Source organism: Entelurus aequoreus, linkage group LG23, assembly GCF_033978785.1.
Source record: "Entelurus aequoreus isolate RoL-2023_Sb linkage group LG23, RoL_Eaeq_v1.1, whole genome shotgun sequence".
NCBI lineage: Eukaryota > Metazoa > Chordata > Actinopteri > Syngnathiformes > Syngnathidae > Entelurus > Entelurus aequoreus.
In genome coordinates, this window is record NC_084753.1 from 37364889 (window position 1) to 37388259 (window position 23371).

Genomic DNA, 23371 nt, shown 5'->3' on the forward strand with positions numbered 1-23371 from the left:
ATTGATGATTAGAAAACCCTTGTGCAATCATGTTCACACATCTGAAAACAGTTTAGCTCATTACAGAAGCTACAAAACTGACCTTCCTTTGAGCAGATTGAGTTTCTGGAGCATCACATTTGTGGGGTCAATTAAACGCTCAAAATGGCCAGAAAAAGAGAACTTTCATCTGAAACTCGACAGTCTATTCTTGTTCTTAGAAATGAAGGCTATTCCACAAAATTGTTTGGGTGACCCTAAACTTTTGAACGGTAGTGTATATATACACACATTTATAATCACAAACCCCTAAGTCCGGACAATTATAAACAACTTTGCACGCGTGCTTGTGGAACGGCCGTCTCATAACACAAACGCAAGTCCCTTCTTACTCATACAACGGCGATTAACCCGTTCAGCGGAGCAAACCCTGCGTTTCCTCCGTGACCAACACGGATAACCGGCCTAACGCCCGGTAGGAACACTAGGAATCACCCAACAATCCTACAGACATCGTGTCTGGTCAGTCCATATAGTTTCACCAAGTTTCACCAAAGCTCTAGCATATGCAGCCCGATCTCTACCTGTCTATACTGCAGCAAATTAAACAGAACGTCGTGACAACTATCAGCTCAGTTGATCTCCTTTACCGGAGTCACTGAACGGTCACCTATAAGAGGCTTTTTCCCTCCGCTGCAGTTGCCACATAGACAGATATGTCGCACCTTCATAGACGTCATAATTTTATATGGGCCAAATGTCACACCAGTTAGCAAACCTTGTCTATAATTTAGCTGTGTCCAACTCTGGCTAATCTGATGCACTTGCAAAGAGAAGCCCCCTCTGCCGACAACGACAGAGGAGGGAGAGGTTAAGAAAATGTATTCATCTCACATCGTCTATGCTTCAAACACTCCAAACCACCAAAATTCTATTAACAATCCCCTTATTGTTAAAACAAGAAATCACAAGTTTTCAACAAACACACAGACAAATAATCACATATAAAACAACTCAATCCAACCATAATTTACCTCATTCCAGGTTGTTTTTGGAGAACCTGACTAAACCTATCTTTTATCAAAAACAGGTTCAGCAATTAGTCTTATCGATCCCGTTCTCTCCAGGCAGAGAATGTTTACACTTTAAGCAAAACTGCTTACCTTGTGATGCGCGCGTGCAACAACTGTCTGCCTGATAGAGAGAGCGAGAGCGGCTGTCGACGTGTAGTTTCTGGACCATCCTGTTTGTGACGCCAATTTGTGTGGTGGATTGTCCAGAGCTTAAACAGCAACAAAAGGGAATTTAGTACAACAAGTTTATTTTCTCATAGTCAAAAGTGCATAAGTTGGATTGTTTTGTCCCTGCAAACAAACGGCCGTCCTCCGGAGGACACACAAAAAGCAATCTCTCTGGTGTCCTGGTCTCCTGCCATTTTTATCTGTCTCTTCGTGCGTCACTCTGTTTTTTCTCGTGCGTCACGGTCTTGGTCTTCGACATGTTTGTTTTGCAACATCCTTGAATCCCTTAATCATACTTAGACAATCAAAACATTCTGTAGACAGGTTGGCACGACTTAATATTCACTTTTGTCCCACAGCCGGTCCATTCAATGGCACAGAATAGAAGATAAATTAAATGAGCGTACATTATTGACAGACATGAAATATAGTTCAAAGGTCAGAAATTCTACTACAATATTTTAGATTAGTGCTTTTTACAGTCAAGTATATGCAGTAATATACAACATTATACTTTTATTTAAAAATGAACGCATTGATTTGACTGAAAAGGTGAAAGTAAACTGTACAAAACATATACAATAAAACATTCTTTGTGTGTATTAATATTCCTAATTCATCTTTATACTCATTCATAATAGTGTTTTTATGTAGTTTTTTTTAAGATAATGAATTGTTACATATTTTTTTTATTTCTAATCGTAAATGATTCCATAGATGAACTCCTTTATATGATATACACTACCGTTCAAAAGTTTAGGGTCACCCAAACAATTTTGTGGAATATCCTTCATTTCTAAGAACAAGAATAGACTGTCGAGTTTCAGATGAAAGTTCTCTTTTTCTGGCCATTTTGAGCGTTTAATTGACCCCACAAATGTGATGCTCCAGAAACTCAATCTGCTCAAAGGAAGGTCAGTTTTGTAGCTTCTGTAACGAGCTAAATTGTTTTCAGATGTGTGAACATGATTGCACAAGGGTTTTCTAATCATCAATTAACCTTCTGAGCCAATGAGCAAACACATTGGCGTGGCGAAGTTGGTAGAGTTGCCGTGCCAGCAATCGGAGGGTTGCTGGTTAATGGGGTTCAATCCCCACCTTCTACCATCCTGGTCACGTCCGTTGTGTCCTTGGGCAAGACACTTCACCCTTGCTCCTGGTGGCTGCTGGTTAGCGCCTTGCATGGCAGCTCCCGCCATCAGTGTGTGAATGTGTGTGTGAATGGGTGAATGTGGAAATACTGTCAAAGCGCTTTGAGTACATTGAAGGTAGAAAAGCGCTATACAAGTATAACCCATTTATCATTTATTTATCATTTACCATTAGAACACTGGAGTGATAGTTGCTGGAAATGGGCCTCTATACACCTATGTAGATATTGCACCAAAAACCAGACATTTGCAGCTAGAATAGTCATTTACCACATTAGCAATGTATAAAGTGTATTTCTTTAAAGTTAAGACTAGTTTAAAGTTATCTTCATTGAAAAGTACAGTGCTTTTCCTTCAAAAATAAGGACATTTCAATGTGACCCCAAACTTTTGAACGGTAGTGTACATATTTGTTTTACATGTGTTCATACCTTTGCTTTTGAGTACACATAAATCCCTTTTAGTTCATATTTACTGGTTCACATCTGAAAAATATATACAGTAGCTGAAAGAAGATGGCAGAATTCTTTCTGGAAGGTTATGATTGATGGATTTGTTTTTGAGAATCTTCATTTGTGAATAAATAAAAAACTACCAGTGACAATTATTGTGTTTAAAACATTCTCATATTGTTTTCACTTTCTTATAATCCCCAAAATATACATTTCAGAAAACATGGGCACGTTTTGCGAATGTTAGGGAAATGCCAATAACGTACATCATCCCACAGAACTTGACTTTATATGCATTCATCAAATAAATGTATGGTTGATTCTATGTCCCCATCACAGAAAGTGTCGTCTTCAATCGCAACAAGTCTTAAAAACATGTTTAAAGAGTACATTCCTGTTTTTCAAATGAACTTTGTTTGCCTTTGGACAAATGGAAGTTTTAGGCAATTTGTATAATTATTTTTGATTTTGTTCCAGAGAAAATAGGAATCGAGTTATAATTTGATCTGAAAAGGGAAAAAAAGACTTTAGCAAAGAATTGTCAAATGTTAGAGTTGGAAAGTTTGAGTGTGTTATATTGTGGTCACCCACCAAAAGCCCAGAGAGTTCTCCAGTCAGTCAGTCATCATTTTTTAATGAGTTTTGGTCCGTTAACAATAACATCTTTATCAAATAAAATACCTCTATAATTTACTTATAAAGTAAAAGTCACAAAAACACTCGTCGCGGGATTTCCCATATTCTGCCCAATGGCCGACACCACATAGTAAAGTACAGTGGGTGGCGGTATGAACCCAAGAGTAACAACAACAATGATAAATAAAGTTGCCTGTTTTTCTCGCGAGATTTGACAGCATTGCGCGTGAACGGAAAAGACCAGGAAACGGCAAGATGGCGTTCGACGGAGAAGACTTATTGTGGTTATGATAGTTAGTACTTTGGTCTTAATCCGTAGGTACATGTACACATATATGCTGTTTAATAGTGCAAACTTCGTTAATATTTGTTTGTGTCGGATATATTAGTCTGAGCGCACTTTGACGCTTTCCGCGCGAGTTTAGCTTGCTAGTTAACTTAGCTTAGCTTGCTAGTTAGCTTAGCGTGTTAGCTGCTAACAAAGAGAGGCGGAAGTGGTCAAAACACATCGCTAAGCAGAGATCAAGTGTGAGTGTAAAGTGTTGTGATTGTGTGAAAATGTGCGAAAGAACGATAGCAGAGTACGAGGAGGAACTACTGGACGCTGTTTTCGAAGACTATGAAGTTTTGTCTCAAAGAACAGGTTTGTTTACTTACACTATATTGCCAAAAGTATTTGGCCACCTGCCTTTACTCACATATGAACTTCAAGTGTCATCCCACGGAATTGTCCAACATGTTTTGGTATCCTGGAGCATTCAAAGTTCCTTTCACTGGAACTAAGGGGCCAGCCCAACTCCTGAAAAACAACCCCACACCATAATTCCTCCTCCACCAAATTTCACACTCAGCACAATGCAGACCAAAATGTAGCGTTCTCCTGGAAACGTACTTGCCAACCTTGAGGGGACGGCGTGGCGAAGTTGGTAGAGTGGCTGTGCCAGCAATCGGAGTGTTGCTGGTTACAGGGGTTCAATCCCCACCTTCCACCATCCTAGTCACGTCCGTTGTGTCCTTGGGCAAGACACTTCACCCTTGCTCCTGATGGCTGCTGGTTAGCGCCTTGCATGGCAGCTCCCGCCATCAGTGTGTGAATGTGTGTGTGAATGGATGAATGTGGAAATACTGTCAAAGCGCTTTGAGTACCTTGAAGGTAGAAAAGCGCTATACAAGTATAACCCATTTATCATTTATCATTTATCTCCGAATTCGGGAGATTGGGAGGGGGTTTGGTAGTAGCAGGAGTGTATATTGTAGCGTCCCGGAAGAGTTAGTGCTGCAAGGGGTTCTGAGTATATGTTCTGTTGTGTTTATGTTGTGTTACGGTGCGGATGTTCTCCCGAAATGTGTTTGTCATTCTTGTTTGGTGTGGGTTCACAGTGTGGCGCATATTTGGAACAGTGTTAAAGGCCTACTGAAATGCGCTTTTCTCATTTAAACGGGGATAGCAGGTCCATTCTATGTGTCATACTTGATCATTTCGCGATATTGCCATATTTTTGCTGAAAGGATTTAGTAGAGAACATCGACGATAAAGTTCGCAACTTTTGGTCACTGATAAAAAAGCCTTGCCTGTACCGGAAGTAGCGTGACGTCACAGGTTGTGGAGCGCCTCACATCTGCACATTGGTTACAATCATGGCCAGCAGCAGCAAGAGTGATTCGGACCGAGAAAGTGATGATTACCCCATTAATTTGAGCGAGGATGAAAGATTCGTGGATGAGGAAAGTGAGAGTGAAGGATTAGAGGGCAGTGGAAGCGATTCAGATAGGGAAGATGCTGTGAGAGGCGGGTGGGACCTGATATTCAGCTGGGAATGACTAAAACAGTAAATAAACACAAGACTTATATATATACTCTATTAGCCACAACCCAACCAGGCTTATATTTAATATGCCACAAATTAATCGCGCATAACAAACACCTCCCCCCTCCCGTCCTTATAACCCGCCAATACAAATCAAACACCCGCACAACACACTCAATCCCACAGCCCAAAGTACCGTTCACCTCCGTAAAGTTCATACAGCACATATATTTCCCCAAAGTTACGTACGTGACATGCACATAGCAGCACGCACGTACGGGCAAGCGATCAAATGTTTGGAAGCCAAAGCTGTACTCACGGTAGAGCGTCTGCTATCCAACTCAAAGTCCTCCTGGTTGTGTTGCTGCAGCTGGCCGCTAATACACCGATCCCACCTACAGCTTTCTTCTTTGCTGTCTCCATTGTTCATTAAACAAATTGCAAAAGATTCACCAACACAGATGTCCAGAATACTGTGGAATTTTGCGATGAAAACAGACGACTCAATAGCTGGCCACAATGGTGTCCCAATATGTCCGCACAATCCGTGACGTCACGCGCAAAAGTCATCATACCGAGACGTTTTCAGCAGAATATTTCGCGGGAAATTTAAAATTGCACTTTACTAATCTAACCCGGCCGTATTGGCATGTGTTGCAATGTTAAAATTTCATCATTGATATATAAACTATCAGACTGCGTGGTCGGTAGTAGTGGGTTTCAGTAGGCGTTTAAAGGCCTACTGAAATTAAAATGTTTTATTTAAACGGGAATAGCAGATCCATTCTATGTGTCATACTTGATCATTTCGCGATATTGCCATATTTTTGCTGAAAGGATTTAGTATAGAACAACGACAATAAAGATCGCAACTTTTGGTATCTGATAAAAACAACCCTTGTCCCTACCGGAAGTAGTGTGACGTCACAAGACAAAGGATTCCTCACAATTCCGCTTTGTTTACAATGGAGCGAGAGACATTCGGACCGAGAAAGCGACGATTACCCCATTAATTTGCGCAAAAAGATGAAAGATTCGTGGATGAAGAACTTTAGAGTGAAGGACTACAGTGTAGTGCAGGACGTATCTTTTTTCGCTCTGACCGTAACTTAGGTACAAGCTGGCTCATTGGATTCCACACTCTCTCCTTTTTCTATTGTGGATCACAGATTTGTATTTTAAACCACCTCAGATACTATATCCTCTTGAAAATGAGAGTCGAGCACGCGAAATGGACATTCACAGTGACTGAACATGTAAATACACGGTTAATAATTTTCAGCTTTGCGAAGCTAAAAAAATAGAAGCTAAGTTAGCTACAGAGCTAACGTGATAGCAGGCTCAAATGCAGATAGAAACAAAATTTTAAAAAACCCTGACTGGAAGGATACACAGAAGATCAACAATACTATTACACCATGAACATGTAAATACACGGTTAATAATTTTCAGCTTGGCGAAGCTAAAAAAAATAGAAGCTAAGTTAGCTACGGAGCTAACGTGATAGCATCAGTCTCAAATGCAGATAGAAACTAAATTAAAAAAAACCTTGACTGGAAGGATAGACAGAAGATCAACAATACTATTAAACCATGAACATGTAAATACACGGTTAATAATTTTCAGCTTGGCGAAGCTAAAAAAATAGAAGCTAACTTAGATACGGCGGCGGCGGCGGGCGTTGTACGCTTTTGACGACACCCCGGCCGCCATCAGAGTCAGCAAGAAACATATATTTCCCCAAAGTTACGTACGTGACATGCACATATCGACACGCACGTACGGGCAAGCGATCAAATGTTTGGAAGCCAAAGCTGTACTCACCGTAGTGCGTCTGCTATCCAGCTCAAACACAACACAACCTCCTGGTGTTGGTGTTGCTACAGCCAGCCGCTAATACACCGATCGCACCTACAACTTTCTTATTTGCAGTCTCCATTGTCCATTAAACAAATTGCAAAAGATTCACCAACACAGATGTCCAGAATACTGTGGAATTTTGTCGAAGAAAACAGACGTATTTGAATTGGGTCCAAACACTTCCCTTGACCTCGTGACGTCACGCGCAGACATCATCATACCGCGACGTTTTCAAGCGGAAGTTTCCCGGGAAGTTTAAAATTGCACTTTATAAGTTAACCCGGCCGTATTGGCATGTGTTGCAATGTTAAGATGTCATCATTGATATATAAACTATCAGACTGCGTGGTCGCTAGTAATGGCTTTCAGTAGGCCTTTAAAGTTGTTTATACGGCCACCCTCAGTGTGACCTGTATGGCTGTTGAACAAGTATGCCTTGCATTCACTCATGTGTGTGTACAAGGCGTATATGTTATGAGACTGGGCCGGCACGCTGTTTGTATTGAGGAAAAGCGGACGTGACGACAGGTTGTAGAGGACGCTAAAGGCAGTGCCTTTAAGGCACGCCCCCAATATTGTTGTCCGGGTAGAAATCGGGAGAAATTCGGGAGAATGGTTGTCCCGGGAGATTTTCGGGAGGGGCACTGAAATTCGTGAGTCTCCTAGGAAAATCGGGACGGTTGGCAAGTATGACTCACATATGAACTTGAAGTGCCATCCCATGGAATTGTCCAAAATGTTTTGGGATCCTGGAGCATTCAAAGTTCCTTTCACTGGAACTAAGGGGCCAAGCCCAAATCCTGAAAAACAAACCCACACCATAATTCCTCCTCCAATAAATTTCACACTTGGCACAATGCAGACTGAAATGTAGCGTTCTCCTGGCAACCTCCAAACCCAGACTGGTCCATCAGATTGCCAGATGGAAAAGCGTGACTCATCAGTCCAGAGAACAAGTCTCCACTGCTCTAGAGTCCAGTGGCGACGTGCTTTACACCACTGCATCCCACGCTTTGCATTGGACTTGGCGATGTATGGCTTAGATGCAGCTGCTCGGCCATGGAACAACATTCTATGACGCTCTCTGCGTACTGTACGTGGGCTAATTGGAAGGTCACATGAAGTTTGGAGCTCTGTAGCAACTGACTGTGCAGAAGTCTTTGCACTATGCGCTTCAGCATCCGCTGACCCCTCTCTGTCAGTTTACGTGGCCTACCACTTGGCGGCTGACTTGCTGTTGTTCCCAAACTCGTCCATTTTTTTATAATAAAGTTGACTTTGGAATATTTAGGAGCGAGGAAATTTCATGACTGGATTTGTTGCGCAGGTAGCATCCTATGACAGTTCCACGCTGGAAATCACTGAGCGCGGCCCATTCTTTCACACGTGTTTGTAGAAACAGTCTCCATGCCTGAGTGCTTGATTTTATACACTGATTCTGACCTGTATGTAGGGCTGGGCGATATGGCCTTTTTTTAATATCGCAATATTTTAAGGCCATATCGCGATACACGATATATATCTCAATATTTTGCCTTAGTCTTGAATGAACACTTGATGCATATAATCACAGCAGTATGATGATTCTATGTGTCTACATTAAAACATTCTTCTTCATACTGCATTAATATATGCTACTTTAAAGGCCTACTGAAACCCACTACTACCGACCACGCAGTCTGATAGTTTATATATCAATGATGAAATCTTAACATTATAACACATGCCAATACGGCCGGGTTAACTTATAAAGTGACATTTTAAATTTGCCGCTAAACTTCCGGTTCGAAACGCCTCTGAGGATGACGTATGCGCGTGACGTAGCCCGGCGAACACGGGTATGCCTTCCACATTGAAGCCAATACGAAAAAGCTCTGTTTTCATTTCATAATTCCACAGTATTCTGGACATCTGTGTTCGTGAATCTGTTGCAATCATGTTCATTGCATTATGGAGAAAGAAGCTGAGCAAGCAAAGAAGAAAGTTGTCGGTGCGAAATGGACATATTTTTCGAACGTAGTCAGCAACAACAGTACACAGCCGGCGCTTCTTTGTTTACATTCCCGAAAGATGCAGTCAAGATGGAAGAACTCGAATAACAGAGACTCTAACCAGGAGGACTTTTGACTTGGATACACAGACGCCTGTAGAGACTGGGACAACACAGACTCTTACCAGGATTACTTTGATTTGGATGACAAAGACGCAGACGTGCTACTGTGAGTATGCAGCTTTGGCTTCTAAACATTTGATCGCTTGACCGTATGTGCGCAACTTTTTTTTGCATATGTACGTAACTTTTTAAAAAATATATAAGCTTTATGAACCTTGGGTTAGGTGAACGGTCTTTTGGGCTGAGTGATTGTGTGTGTTGATCAGGTGTTTGAATTGTATTGGCGTGTTCTATGGAGCTAGGAGCTAGCATAGGAGCTAGGAGCTAGCATAACAAACACGCAGGTGTTTTTATGCAGGATTAATTTGTGGCATATTAAATATAAGCCTGGTTGTGTTGTGGCTAATAGAGTATATATATGTCTTGTGTTTATTTACTGTTGTAGTCATTCCCAGCTGAATATCAGGTACCGTGAGTATGCAGCCTTGGCTGCTAAACATTTGATAGCTTGACCGTATGTGCGCGTCACGTACGTAACTTTTTAAAAATATATAAGCTTTATGAACCTTGGGTTAGGTGAACGGTCTTTTGGGCTGAGTGATTGTGTGTGTTGATCAGGTGTTTGAATTGTATTGGCGTGTTCTATGGAGCTAGGAGCTAGCAGAGGAGCTAGCATAACAAACACGCAGGTGTTTTTATGCAGGATTAATTTGTGGCATATTAAATATAAGCCTGGTTGTGTTGTGGCTAATAGAGTATATATATGTCTTGTGTTTATTTACTGTTGTAGTCATTCCCAGCTGAATATCAGGTCACCCCCGGCTCTCACAGCATCTTCCCTATCTGAATAGCTTCAACTCCCCACTAGTCCTTCACTTGCACTTTACTCATCCACAAATCTTTCATCCTCGCTCAAATTAATGGGGAAATTGTTGCTTTCTCGGTCCGAATCTCTCTCACTTCATGCGGCCATCATTGTAAACAATAGGGAACTTTGCGTATATGTTCAACTGACTACGTCACGCTACTTCCGGTAGGGGCAAGCCTTTTTTTAATCAAGATACCAAAAGTTGCGATCTTTATCGTCGTTGTTCTATACTAAATCCTTTCAGCAAAAATATGGCAATATCGCGAAATGATCAAGTATGACACATAGAATAGATCTGCTATCCCCGTTTAAATAAAAAAAAGTAATTTCAGTAGGCCTTTAATATATGCTACTTTAAAACTTTCATGCTGAGAAGGAAATCACAACTAAAAAAATCTCTATTTTTTTTCATACGGTGTTGATCTGGAAATGTTTACCTCTGCATTTTGGTGGTGTGGACGTGTGGCACCGAACGGAGATGTTGACTGCGGAGTAAGCACTCTTCATTTTTTAGCAGGTGACTTTTCAAATGGTGCTACATATTAGCAGTAATGCTACTTTTTGTAGCAATGCTTTTTCCCCACACTTGACAAATTACGGTTGTCTGTTCGACATATTCCCACTTGAAGCCAAACCACCGCCAGACGATGGACCCCCTGCTGTTTTTGGGGGGAATTAATTCTTCCTTCATTTGTTACCAGATTCGCACCTTCTTTCTCTCGTATTACCACTCGCACGGCTGCGCTAGCATCACAGCTAACGTTAGCCATGCTGCTACCTCTTTGCTGCGCGAGGGCGTATATGTATGTGACGTATGACGTGACAGTATGTGACGTGTGTAAGAAGGTGCGCTTGTCTGTCTGTGAGAAGGAGACACAGGAAAGAGCAAGGAGAGCCTGTAGTGTAATGCCAGCAGCTAAAAGCAACTGCATGAGAACGTATACTTGAATATCACGATAGTCATTTTCTATATCGCACAGAGACAAACCCGCGATATATCGCGTATATCGATATATCGCCCAGCCCTACCTACATGCATCAATAAGTGAAAGTAAACATGTATTGTCAATCATCTTTCAATAAACAAAGTAGTCAACAGTTGATTTATGAAAAGAACATAAAGGTGACTGACTTTCCTTCAGCGTGTCGTAGATGGTCTCCAAGTGAATGTGGGAGTTGTGCTCTAAAGAGGAATTGTTGATGGAGATACTCCACAAAAACACCACATAGTAAAACATGTTTTGGTAAGAGTTCCTTTTGGCCCAGCCAACAAAACTTCTTAAAGAGGAGAAACCTGTCTGATTTTATTACAAAAAAAAGTTAAGCATTTTTGAGCTCATTTTTTTTCCATGCTATTTAACTAATGGTTAGGACTATACCATTTCAAGGTCAAAGTTAGAGGTAAGGCGTGTAGTAGGTTGACAAGTATACAGAAAAAAATGGTTACTCACTTTACACCAATGGTTTATAAAGTTCTAATTTGTTTTTAGGAATGTTTTGATCAATGCTGGCTTGTCCTTAAAGGCCTACTGAAATGATTTTTTTTTATTTAAACGGCAATAGCAGATCCATTCTATGTGTCATACTTGATCATTTCGCGATATTGCCATATTTTTGCTGAAAGGATTTAATAGAGAAAATCGACGATAAAGTTCGCAACTTTTGCTCGCTGATAAAAAAAAGCCCTGCCTGTACCGGAAGTAGCGTGACGTCACAGGAGGTAAGACTCCTCACAATTCCCCGTTGTTTACAATGGAGCGAGAGAGATTCAGAGCGAGAAAGCGACGATTACCCCATTAATTTGAGCGAGGATGAAAGATTCGTAGATGAGGAACGTTAGAGTGAATGACTAGAGAGGCAGTGCAGGACGTATCTTTTTTCGCTCTGACCGTAACTTAGGTACAAGCTGGCTCATTGGATTCCACACTCTCTCCTTTTTCTATTGTGGATCAAAGATTTGTATTTTAAACCACCTCGGATACTATATCCTCTTGAAAATGAGAGTCGAGAACGCGAAATGGACATTCACAGTGAATTTTATCTCCACGACAATACATCGGTGAAACACTTTAGCTACTGAGCTAACGTGATAGCATCGTGCTCAAATGCAGATAGAAACAAAATAAATAAATCCCTGACTGGAAGGATAGACAGAAGATCAACAATACTACTATCAGGAGACACCGAACCAAACACTGGACATGTAACTACAAGGTTAATGCTGTGCCGCCTGTCGAAGCCTAGCAATGCTGTTGCTAATGACGCTAACTTAGCTACGGGACCTCGTCAGAGCTATGATAAAAACATTAGCGCTCCCCCTACGCCAGCCAGCTCTCATGTGCTCATCAACACCCGTGCTCACCTGCAATCCAGCGATCGACGGTGCGGTCGGCGGCCCGGAGACGTAGGAAGTCAAGGTGAGGTCGCCGGCTAGCGCGTCTGCTATCCGACAAAGTCCTCCTGTTTGTGTTGCTGTAGTCTATCAGACTTCTTTGCAGTCTCCATTGTTCATTAAACAATTTGCAAAAGATTCACCAACACAGATGTCCAGAATACTGTGGAATTATGAGATGAAAACAGAGCTGTTTTGTATTGGATTCAACGGGCTCCGAATACTTCCGTTGCCGTCGTGACGTCACACGCATACGTCATCATCCAAAAAGGTTTTCAAGCGGAAGTTTCCCGGGAAATTTAAAATTGCACTTTATAAGTTAACCCGGCCGTATTGGCATGTGTTTCAATGTTAAGATTTCATCATTGATATATAAACTATGAGACTGCGTGGTCGGTAGTAGTGGCTTTCAGTAGGCCTTTAACAATGCTGTTGCTAACGACACCATTGAAGCTAACTTAGCTACGGGAACTAGAACTATGTTAAAAACATTAGCTATCCACCTACGCCAGCCAGCCCTCATCTACTCATCAACACCCGTGCTCACCTGCGTTCCAGCGATCGACGGAGCGACGATCATAGATGCGGTCGGCGGCCCGGAGAAGTCAAGGTGAGGTCAGCGGCTAGCGCGTCTGCTATCCATCTCAAAGTCCTCCTGGTTGTGTTGCTGTAGTCCGCCGCTAATACACCGATCCCACCTACAACTTTCTTCTTTGCAGTCTTCATTTTTCATTAAACAAATTGCAAAATATTCACCAACACAGATGTCCAGAATACTGTGGAATTTTGGAATGAAAACAGCGTTTTGTATTGGATTCAATGGGGTCCGAATACTTCCGTTTCAACGATTGACGTCACGCGCATACGTCATCATACATAGACGTTTTCAACCGGAAGTGTCGCGGGAAATTTAAAATTGCACTTTATAAGTTAACCCGGCCGTATTGGCATGTGTTGCAATGTTAAAATTTCATCATTGATATATAAACTATCAGACTGCGTGGTCGATAGTAGTGGCTTTCAGTAGGCCTTTAAAATGGCTTATGACAATATAAACTCTTTCTCATGTTTTTATTGGATGTTTAGTTACACACTGTTGACACAACACAAAGGAAAACACCCATTGTGTTTACTGTGTTAGTTAAGAACTACTTTTATTGCCGCTTAATCTTATCTACTTATTTACCCAACAGACCAGCAGCCCCCCCACATTAAAGAGGAAGAGGAGGAAGTGTTGATCAATCAGGAGGAAGAGTGTCTTCTAGGGCAGGAGGAGGCTGATCCCACCAAGTTTCCACTGACGGTTGTCTCTGTGAAGACTGAAGAGCATGAAGACAAACCACCTGAGTCCTCACAGCTTCATCACAGTCCAAGTAAGCACAACATCCACATATCTAATACAATGTTTGTAACACATGTTCATCCAGGTACCACAGTTATGACTAAAAGTGGAGATACTGTATGGACAAGAGCTGCTGTTCGCCACAACTCAGCCAAACACTCAACAGAGACACCGCACATGTCACACACAACAGCACCAACCCCTAAAGACACACACACACACACACACACACATATCACAAATATTACACTATTGTGTTGTGGTGTTTGCCTTTTTGACCTTTCTCAACCACCGTAGGTATCTGCCATTTTTGTTTTAATGACGCCACAGACAGACAAATAGACTTTTTGACATTTAACATGTTATTTTAAAAAGTGCTAAACTTCATATAAAGTCTCTCGTTCTTAAATCCAAAGTTTTCCTTTTTTTTTTTAGTATTGATTGTCACGGTTTGGTTGTGGCTTACTGCGCGGTTTCTTTTCCCGGGATGCAAACGGACAACTCCGGACAGGACTTGCAGGTAGGAACATCATTTAATCTTAAAAAACACTCATTGAGGTACAAAACAGAAAACAAACCGACGGAACAAGGTGCCGATCGCACTTGAAGCTAAGGCTACTGCTTAGCACAGACTAAAGACAAGCAAAACTTACGTAATCGTAGCGTGACGCAAACAAAGAAGCCAGACCGACTGACTGGCAAGATAGGCTTAAATAATGTCTCTTGATGAGCAACAGGTGAGCGTCCCGAACACAAGAGGCAGGTGCAAATAATAAGTAGCCATGGTAACAAACTCAGGAGGTGCACAAACAGGAACTAAAGGAGTTCACTAGGCCTACTCAGTGGCCTAGTTTAGTTCAGTCTTTATTTGAAGGGACAATGTACAGAAACATTAAGCTCAAAGACAGATATGTTCTGTACCAGATTATAGCTAAATAGCTAATTTCCATCTGCAGTCCCTGGCTACCTAAATTAAAGGGATACAAAAATCATGCAATAAAATTATGACAATAAAATCATACACAGGTATTAAGAAAAAAGTCATAAAATGCCCTTTCATGGACACATACTTAATATACACTACAACCACACCTCATTTACATCATCACACAAAGACAATACATGCTTTTGTTCACATCTGTCATCATTTGTAAAAACAACCATGATTTTAACACACACACCTCACAATTTACAATAAAAATGCTCTCATGGATGAATATAATACACATTAGGTTGATGTGTCAAACATAATGTCCATCTTAGTGACCGTGTGAGCAGCTTTGATTGCTCCAAAGCCACTTTTTAACTTCAATTGTGAATGAAGAGTAATCTGTTAGACTTTTCAAGTTTGTTGTGAGGTCGTTCCATTCCTTTATGGCTTTATATAAAAAGGCTGATTGTGCAAAAGAGGTTTTACATCTGGGTACGCTACACTGCCCCCTGGTGGAGGCTCGTGTGTTTCTAGTTGTCACAGCAGATGTAAACTGGACAAAGTGCTTAAGTGGCGCTGGTGCAGTGTTATTTAAGATTCGATGGGCCATTCGTATTGATGCTAATCTTTGAATGTTAGCTAAATTTAACGATCTATATTTTTGGAGAACTAAACAATGATGGTGGTGTTGTGGTTTTCGGTCAAGGATTTTGAGGGATTGTTTGTGCAAAGTTTCCAATGGCCTCTGTCATTTTGCTTGCCTGCGACCAACATGTTATACAATAATAAAAACGAGACACAATCATTGCATTAAAATAAGTTTGAGCTGCCTCCAGTGTTAATGAATTCCTGATACATTTGAACGTTTTTATGTTGTATTTAAGACTCTGGCACATCTGTTTGATATGTTTTTTAGTGTTGGCTCCAAAATGACACCCAGGTAACGATATTCACCAACATTTTGTATTATTTCCTTATTAACCGTTATATTTGGAAAGGATGACATTTTGTATTTGTTTACAAAATACATTGTTGCAGTTTTCTTAATGTTTAATGTAAGACAAGAGTCATGTAGCCATCTTGCCACCTTCTCCATGGCTGCTGTAAGTTTTCTGGCAACCGTTTCAGCGTCCTTTCCCCAAGTATAAATAACCGTGTCATCTGCATACATCTGGATATTTACATCCTCACATACAGATGGCAGGTCGTTTATATACATGGAGAAAAGAAGAGGGCCGATATTAGAGCCTTGTGGCAGGCCAATATCAGTAGCAGTGAGACTGGATGTTGTGTTATCAATACGGACACATTGGGTCTGACCAGATAGATATGACATAATCCAGGCCAGAGTATCTGTCGACAGTTTAAAAGATGTTCATTTTGTAAGTAACGTGGTTAGAGTCCGCCCTGAGATCGGTAGGTTGTGAGTTCAAACCCCGGCCGAGTCATATCAAAGACTATAAAAATGGGACCCATTACCTCCCTGCTTGGCACTCAGCATCAAGGGTTGGAATTGGGGGTTAAATCACCAAAATGATTCCCGGGCGCGGCACCGCTGCTGCTCACTGCTCCCCTCACCTACCAGGGGGTGAAAAAGGGGATGGGTCAAATGCAGAGGACACATTTCACCACACCTAGTGTGTGTGAACTTGGGAGGCGTTCGGGTGGCATCCTGACTAGATGCCCAAACTACCTCATCTGGCTCCTCTCGATGTGGAGGAGCAGCGGCTTTACTTTGAGCTCCTTCCGGATGGCAGAGCTTCTCACCCTATCTCTAAGGGAGAGCCCCGCCACCCGGCAGAGGAAACTAATTTCGGCCGCTTGTACCCGCGATCTTGTCCTTTCGGTCATAACATAAAGCTCATGACCATAGGTGAGGATGGGAACGTAGATCGACCGGTAAATTGAGAGCTTTGCCTTCCGGCTCAGCTCTTTCTTCACCACAACAAATCGATACAGCGTCCGCATTACTGAAGACGCTGCACCCATCCGCCTGTCGATCTCACGATCCACTCTTCCCACACTCGTGAACAAGACTCTGAGGTACTTGAACTCCTCCACTTGGGGCATGATTCTCATTCCAGTCGCTTCACACTCGGCTGCGAACTGATCCAGTGAGAGCTGAAGATCCTGGCCAGATGAAGCCATCAGGACCACATCATCTGCAAAAAGCAGAGACCTAATCCTGCAGCCACCAAACCAGATCCCCTCAGTGCCTTGACTGCGCCTAGAAATTCTGTCCATAAAAGTTATGAACAGAATCGGTGACAAAGGGCAGCCTTGGCGGAGTCCAACCCTCACTGGAAACGGGTCCGACTTACTGCCGGCAATGCGGACCAAGCTCTGACACTGATCATACTGGGAGCGGACCGCCACAATCAGACAGTCCGATACCCCATACTCTCTGAGCACCCCCACAGGACTTCCCGAGGGACACAGTCAAATGCCTTCTCCAAGTCCACAAAGCACATGTAGACTGGTTGGGAAAACTCCCATGCACCCTCAAGGACCCTGCCGAGAGTGTAGAGCTGGTCCACAGTTCCACGACCAGGACGAAAACCGCACTATTCCTCCTGAATCCGAGGTTCGACTATCAGGCGTAGCCTCCTCTCCAGTACACCTGAATAGACTTTACCGGGAAGGCTGAAGAGTGTGATCCCACGATAGTTGGAACACACCCTCCGGTTCCCCTTCTTAAAGAGAGGAACCACCACCCCGGTCTGCCAATCCAGAAGGTGCCATGACAGGCACCAACTACCTTGCGGCCACAGCTCCAATCAGCCGCCTCGACAATAGAGGTGCGGAACATGGTCCACTCTGACTCAATATCCAGCACCTCACTCGTGCCATGTTCAAAGTTCTTCCGGATGTGGGAATTGAACCTCTCTCTGACAGGAGTCTCTGCTAGACGTTCTCTGCAGACCCTCACAATGCGTTTGGGACTGCCTGGTCAGTCCGGCATCCTCCTACACCATCGCAGCCAACTCACCACCAGGTGGTGATCGGTAGAAAGCTCCGCCCCTCTCTTCACCTGAGTGTCCAAAACATGAGGCCGCAAATCCGATGACACAACTACAAAGTCGATCATGGAACCACGGCCTAGGGTGTCCTGGTGCCAAGTGCACATATGGACACCCTTATGTTTGAACATGGTGTTTCTTATGGACATCTGTTATGGGCTATGTTATGGTCAGTGTTGGGTTAGTTACTGAAAACCAGTAACTAGTCATAGTTACTAGTTACTTCATTTCAAAAGTAACTCAGTTAATAACTCAGTTACTTACACCAAAAAGTAATGCGTTACTTTGAAAAGTAACTATTTAGTTACTTATTTTTTTCTTATTTTTTTTTAAAGCTCCCATTAATGCCCTTTAGCCTTCATTTCAGTCCTGTTATTGCACTGGAGAATAATACAATGTGTTGATCAACTTGACATGCATTTGCATCACTGAACTCTGCTACACACAAAGACAAAGATATGTTACAAAGGCCAATTTGTTTCTGGCCAGAACAAATTGACAAAACTATTTGAAATAGCTGCAACACTACATACATAAGTAACAAACAGCATAATAACAACATAGCTGTAAAGCAACAAAGGCACACACTTCATACACAAAGCCTAACCAGGCATTTTTTCTTCAAAGAATTCTGACACAAAATCATGTCTTAAGCTCAGAACACTCTACACATTTCCCCAGTTTTAGTTTAGAGATAAGGAAAGATTGGCCTGGCCCACTAGAATCCCTCTTTATGTTTGTGAACTTTATATTCTATACATTTAGAGTGATGTGATAGTCAAACACTCTAGAAGTCTAGGATGAAGGAGTATATAAGAGAATTGACAGCAACGTTCCCTCTAAGGTGTGCGCCTGTGCAATTGCGCACTGCTCAAGCGTCCTCTGCAAACGGCAAATCTATGCCACGCACAAAATCAAATAGAAAAATAAGCGCATAACAATTTTCGACACGACACAACAGAGAAAACAGTTTTCGTCATCATTGTTCAAATATTGTAACGTCTGTCGAGACGCTTTGAGGACATGAATTCCATCCATCACTTTACTGAGCAAAACTCTTTATTGTCGGCCATAAACACATCACCAAAAAATTAGTAAAAAAAATGATATCTAGCAAAAGTGGTCATTTTCTGCAGTACAAACCAGACCAAAAGCAACTTTGTTATATCAACAGCACCCGCTCGGTATTTCTCACTTGCGCCAACACATGCACATATGGCACTTAGCCAGTGATGCGTTTACAGCCACACAAAAAGTCGGACAACTCCAACACCACACATAAAGTGTCATTCCAGGTCGTTACTCTATGATTTACCAATCAAATGTGTGCTTATTCTAGTGTCATTTATTAGGAATCTTAATTTATAAATATTAATCATGAAATGCTGTTAGTATATTAAATAAATACTAATAAAAATATATTTTTTACAAACAGGAAGTTGCAGGAATGTACACATGATCCCCTGCTTACATCTCATTGTGCAACATATGAATGTTTTAATGGGAACTAAATGCAATGTCTGAAAGGGGTACAAACTATTTCCAAAGCAGGACCTCCACCCAGACAAACAATACAAGTACACAGTTCATGAAAAACAATATTTTTTGTTATTGTCATTGTAAGTGGGCCGAAACACTTATTAGAAATGGAAATGACTGCTGTCATTTGATTATAATAATAAGAGAATGTTGTCTGTCTATCTGTGTTGGCCCTGCGATGAAGTGGGGATTTGTCCAGGGTGTACCCCGCCTTCCGCCTGAATGCAGCTGAGATAGGCTCCAGCGACCCCGAAAGGGACAAGCGGTAGAAAATGGATGGATGGATGGATGGATGGATGGAGATTAGTCAGGTTTGGGACAGGTGTGCTGCTGGTGTAGCCACAGTGTGCACGTCTGATGTTGCTCACATGGGCTCCACTGAATGCTCAGGGAGTTTTTGCGTTTGCTCACACATGAACAATTAGAGGGAACTTTGATTGACAGAGTGTGTACCTTCAGTCCTGAATGATGAACAGAGGCAGAGTTAATCCTTAAGTGGTGGAGGTGAAGTAGCATTGGAGTCTCTGTCTCTCTTTACTAGCTAAGTCGAAGCATGTTGCTTATGTAGCTTGTTTCAGCAGATTTGAATTGCTGTTTTGGGCAGTAGATGGGATCTTTGATCCAAAGCACAATTTACATTTAACTAAAATGTTATTTTCTTTGTGCTCGACAAAAGAAAAGTAGTGAAAGTATCTCCATGTTAACAAACTCGACTTCTGGCTCCGCCATGATCAGACACGCCCCCCCATCCCCCGTCTCCTCCTCCACCTCCCCACACTCACACTCACACACACAGAGCGCAGGTCTCTCTTCTCCGGTTTGTGACACAAGAAGAATCAGCGCTCCGATAAAACACACTTTATACTACATTAAAAGTAACGTAAAATAGCGCAGTAACGCATCATGTAGTAACGGTAACTGAGTTACTGAATATAAAAAATAACGTGTTAGATTACTAGTTACCGCCGAAACTAACGGCGTTACAGTAACTCGTTACAAAGTAACGCGTTAGTCCCAACACTGGTTATGGTGTGGTGAAAGAATCCTCTGCTTTTGACCTATCCCCATGTTCACCCCCTGGGAGGTGAGGGGAGCAGTGAGCAGCAGCGGTGGCCGCGCTCGGGAATCATTTGGTGATTTAACCACCAATTCCAACCCTTGATGCTGAGTGGAGGGAGGCAATGGGTCCTATTTTTATAGTCCTTGGTATGACTGGGCCGGGGTTTGAACTCACGACCATCCAGTCTCAGGGCGGAGACTCTAACCACAAGGCCACTTGATACTTGATAAAAACTGAATTTTTCAAAATATTTTTTTTCTGTCTTGTCTTGTTTGTATGCAAGGTTTTACTGCTGTGTTTATTTTAAATTTTATGACTTGTTATATTGCTTATGTAATTCACGTATGTACAGTGTGATTATAACATCTTGAATGTCAACATGGTGACTGATGAGACCCTCTTGGACATCATCAGAACATACACCGGTGCAGGACAATATCTCATGTGACTGAGCAAAGCTGGACTTTTCTAAAGCATGTGTTTGTCTTCTTGTGTCCTGCAGATGTCTGTGAAGAACATATTCTCCCTGAGCAGCAGGAGTGGACCTCCAGGACAGAGCAGGAGGAGCCACAGCGCCCCTATATTAAGAAAGAGGAGGACCCAAAGCCGCCCCACATCAAAGATGAAGAGGAGGAGTCACAGCACCACCACAATAACAAGGAAAAAGAGGAACACAGCGATGATCTTAAAGGACTGGAGGAGGTTGATGTCACCAAGATGCCAGTGACTGGTGTCCCTGTGAAGAGTGAAGGTGATGAGGTCAAAGGTGAAAGTGAGGAGAAGAGAGAGGCGGAGCCTCCAAGCAGCAGCTCAACTCAACACATGACAACAGAAGCTGATGGAGACCACTGTGGAGGATCACAAGCAGACAAGCTCTTAGCTCCACTATCAGATAGTGAGGACACAACGTCACACTCTCCTGACACTGATGATGAAGACTCTAAAGATGATAAGACATGTCACACTGACAACACACACTTCACATGTTCTCACTGTGACAACATTTTTAAATACCAGAGTCTTCTGGTAAGACACGTGAGAACACACACTGGAGAAAAACCTTTTTCATGTTCAATCTGTGGTAAAAAACATACTCAAAGGCACCATGTCAAAGAACACATGAGAATACACACTGGAGAAAAACCTTTTTCCTGTTCAAAATGTGGTAAAAGTTTTCAACGAAACGACGTGTTGAAAGATCACATGAGAATACACACTGGAGAAAAACCTTTTTCCTGCTCAGAATGTGGTAAAGGTTTTGTACAACGTAGCTCTTTGAAAGTACACATGAGAATACACACAAGAGAAAAACTCGATACCTGTTCAATCTGTGGTAATACCTTTGTAGGAAAACAAAATTTAAAAGCACACATGACAACACACACTGGAGAAAAACCTTTTTCCTGTTCAGTATGTGGTAGACATTTCGCCCAGAAACGATATTTGGATGAACACAAACAACGACACACTGGAGAGAGAACAGTTTCCTGCTCAGAATGTGGTAAAGTTTTTACACATAAATATAAATTAACAGTCCACATGAGAACACACACTGGAGAGAAAGTGTTTAGTTGCAGTGTGTGTGGTGAAAAATTTTCTTATGAGAAGCAGTGTAAGAAACACAAGTGTGCTGGTGAGAACAGCAGCAGCAAATGAAGTTGCAGGATTTGAAATAAACTGTCAAAACTTTGTTAACTTTGACTTTCTAACAACATCAGCACATGTAACATATAATGACTGTCTCAGAATCCTGCTCGGAAAGCCCATTTAAACTGATGTTTAAATGTATATGTAGACTGCAGGGGTCCAAGAATGATCTTATTATACAGATAACCAATCCTAGGTGTAATTCTGTTAGGTACCAATCCTGTATATGGAAACACTGGTATCTGTGCCTTTTATAGAATGTGTAGACACATTTTGAAAGTGTGTATATATATATATATATATATATATATATATATATATATATATATATATATATATATATATATACTTTAAAAAAAATATATATATATTTATATTTATATATATATATATACCGTATTTTTCAGAGTATAAGTCGCTCCGGAGTATAAATCGCACTGGCCGAAAATGCATAATAAAGAAGGAAAAAAACATATATAAGTCGCACTGGAGTTTAAAGGCCTACTGAAATGAAATTTTCTTATTTAAACGGGGATAGCAGATCCATTCTATGTGTCATACTTGATCATTTCAAGATATTGCCATATTTTTGCTGAAAGGATTTAGTAGAGAACATCGACGATAAAGTTCGCAACTTTTGGTCGCTGATAAAAAAGCCTTGCCTGTGCCGGAAATAGCGGGACGTCACAGGTTGAAGGGCTCCTCACATTTCCTTATTGTTTACACCAGCAGCGAGAGCGATTCGGACCGAGAAAGCGACGATTACCCCATTAATTTGAGCGAGGATGAAAGATTTGTGGATGAGGAAAGTGAGGGTGAAGGATTAGAGTGCAGTGCAGGACGTATCTTTTTTCGCTCTGACCATAACTTAGGTAGAAGCTGGCTCATTGGATTCCACACTTTCTCCTTTTTCTATTGTGTATCACGGATTTGTATTTTAAACCACCTCGGATACTATATCCTCTTGAAAATGAGAGTCGAGAACGCGAAATGGACATTCACAGTAACTTTTATCTCCACGACAATACATCGGCGAAGCACTTTAGCTACGGAGCTAACGTGATAGCATCGTGCTTAACTGCATATATAAACAGAAGAAATAAGCCCCTGACTGGAAGGATAGACAGAAGATCAACAATACTATTAAACACTGGACCTGTAACCACACGGTTAATGCTGTACCGCCTGGCGAAGCCTAGCAATGCTGTTGCTAACGACGCCATTGAAGCTAACTTAGCTACGGGACCTCGACAGAGCTATGCTAAAAACATTAGCTCTCCACCTACGCCAGCCCTCATCTGCTCATCAACACCCGTGCTCACCTGCGTTCCA

The 23371-nt window shown here is 41.9% G+C and overlaps 2 protein-coding genes across 2 annotated transcripts in view; one reads left to right on the top strand and one right to left on the bottom strand.

The window, feature by feature from the left end:
- LOC133640585 (oocyte zinc finger protein XlCOF6-like) overlaps window positions 1-23371 on the bottom strand; it is a 404169-nt gene that overhangs the window by 287800 nt on the left and 92998 nt on the right. The window lies entirely within an intron of this gene.
- On the top strand, window positions 3691-22300 carry LOC133640675 (zinc finger protein 391-like). Its single transcript, XM_062034231.1, has 3 exons — window positions 3691-4102; window positions 13694-13873; window positions 20895-22300. The coding sequence occupies exons 1-3, from the start codon at window positions 4018-4020 to the stop codon at window positions 22046-22048; spliced, it is 1419 nt and encodes a 472-aa protein (XP_061890215.1). The 5' UTR covers window positions 3691-4017; the 3' UTR covers window positions 22049-22300.

Coding starts and splice junctions, on each gene's coding strand:
- LOC133640675 (XM_062034231.1), top strand. CDS start 4,018: ATGTGCGAAAGAACGATAGCAGAGTACGAGGAGGAACTACTGGACGCT. Junction 4,103..13,693: donor AGTTTTGTCTCAAAGAACAG/GTTTGTTTACTT, acceptor TTTACCCAACAG/ACCAGCAGCCCCCCCACATT. Junction 13,874..20,894: donor ACAGCTTCATCACAGTCCAA/GTAAGCACAACA, acceptor TGTGTCCTGCAG/ATGTCTGTGAAGAACATATT.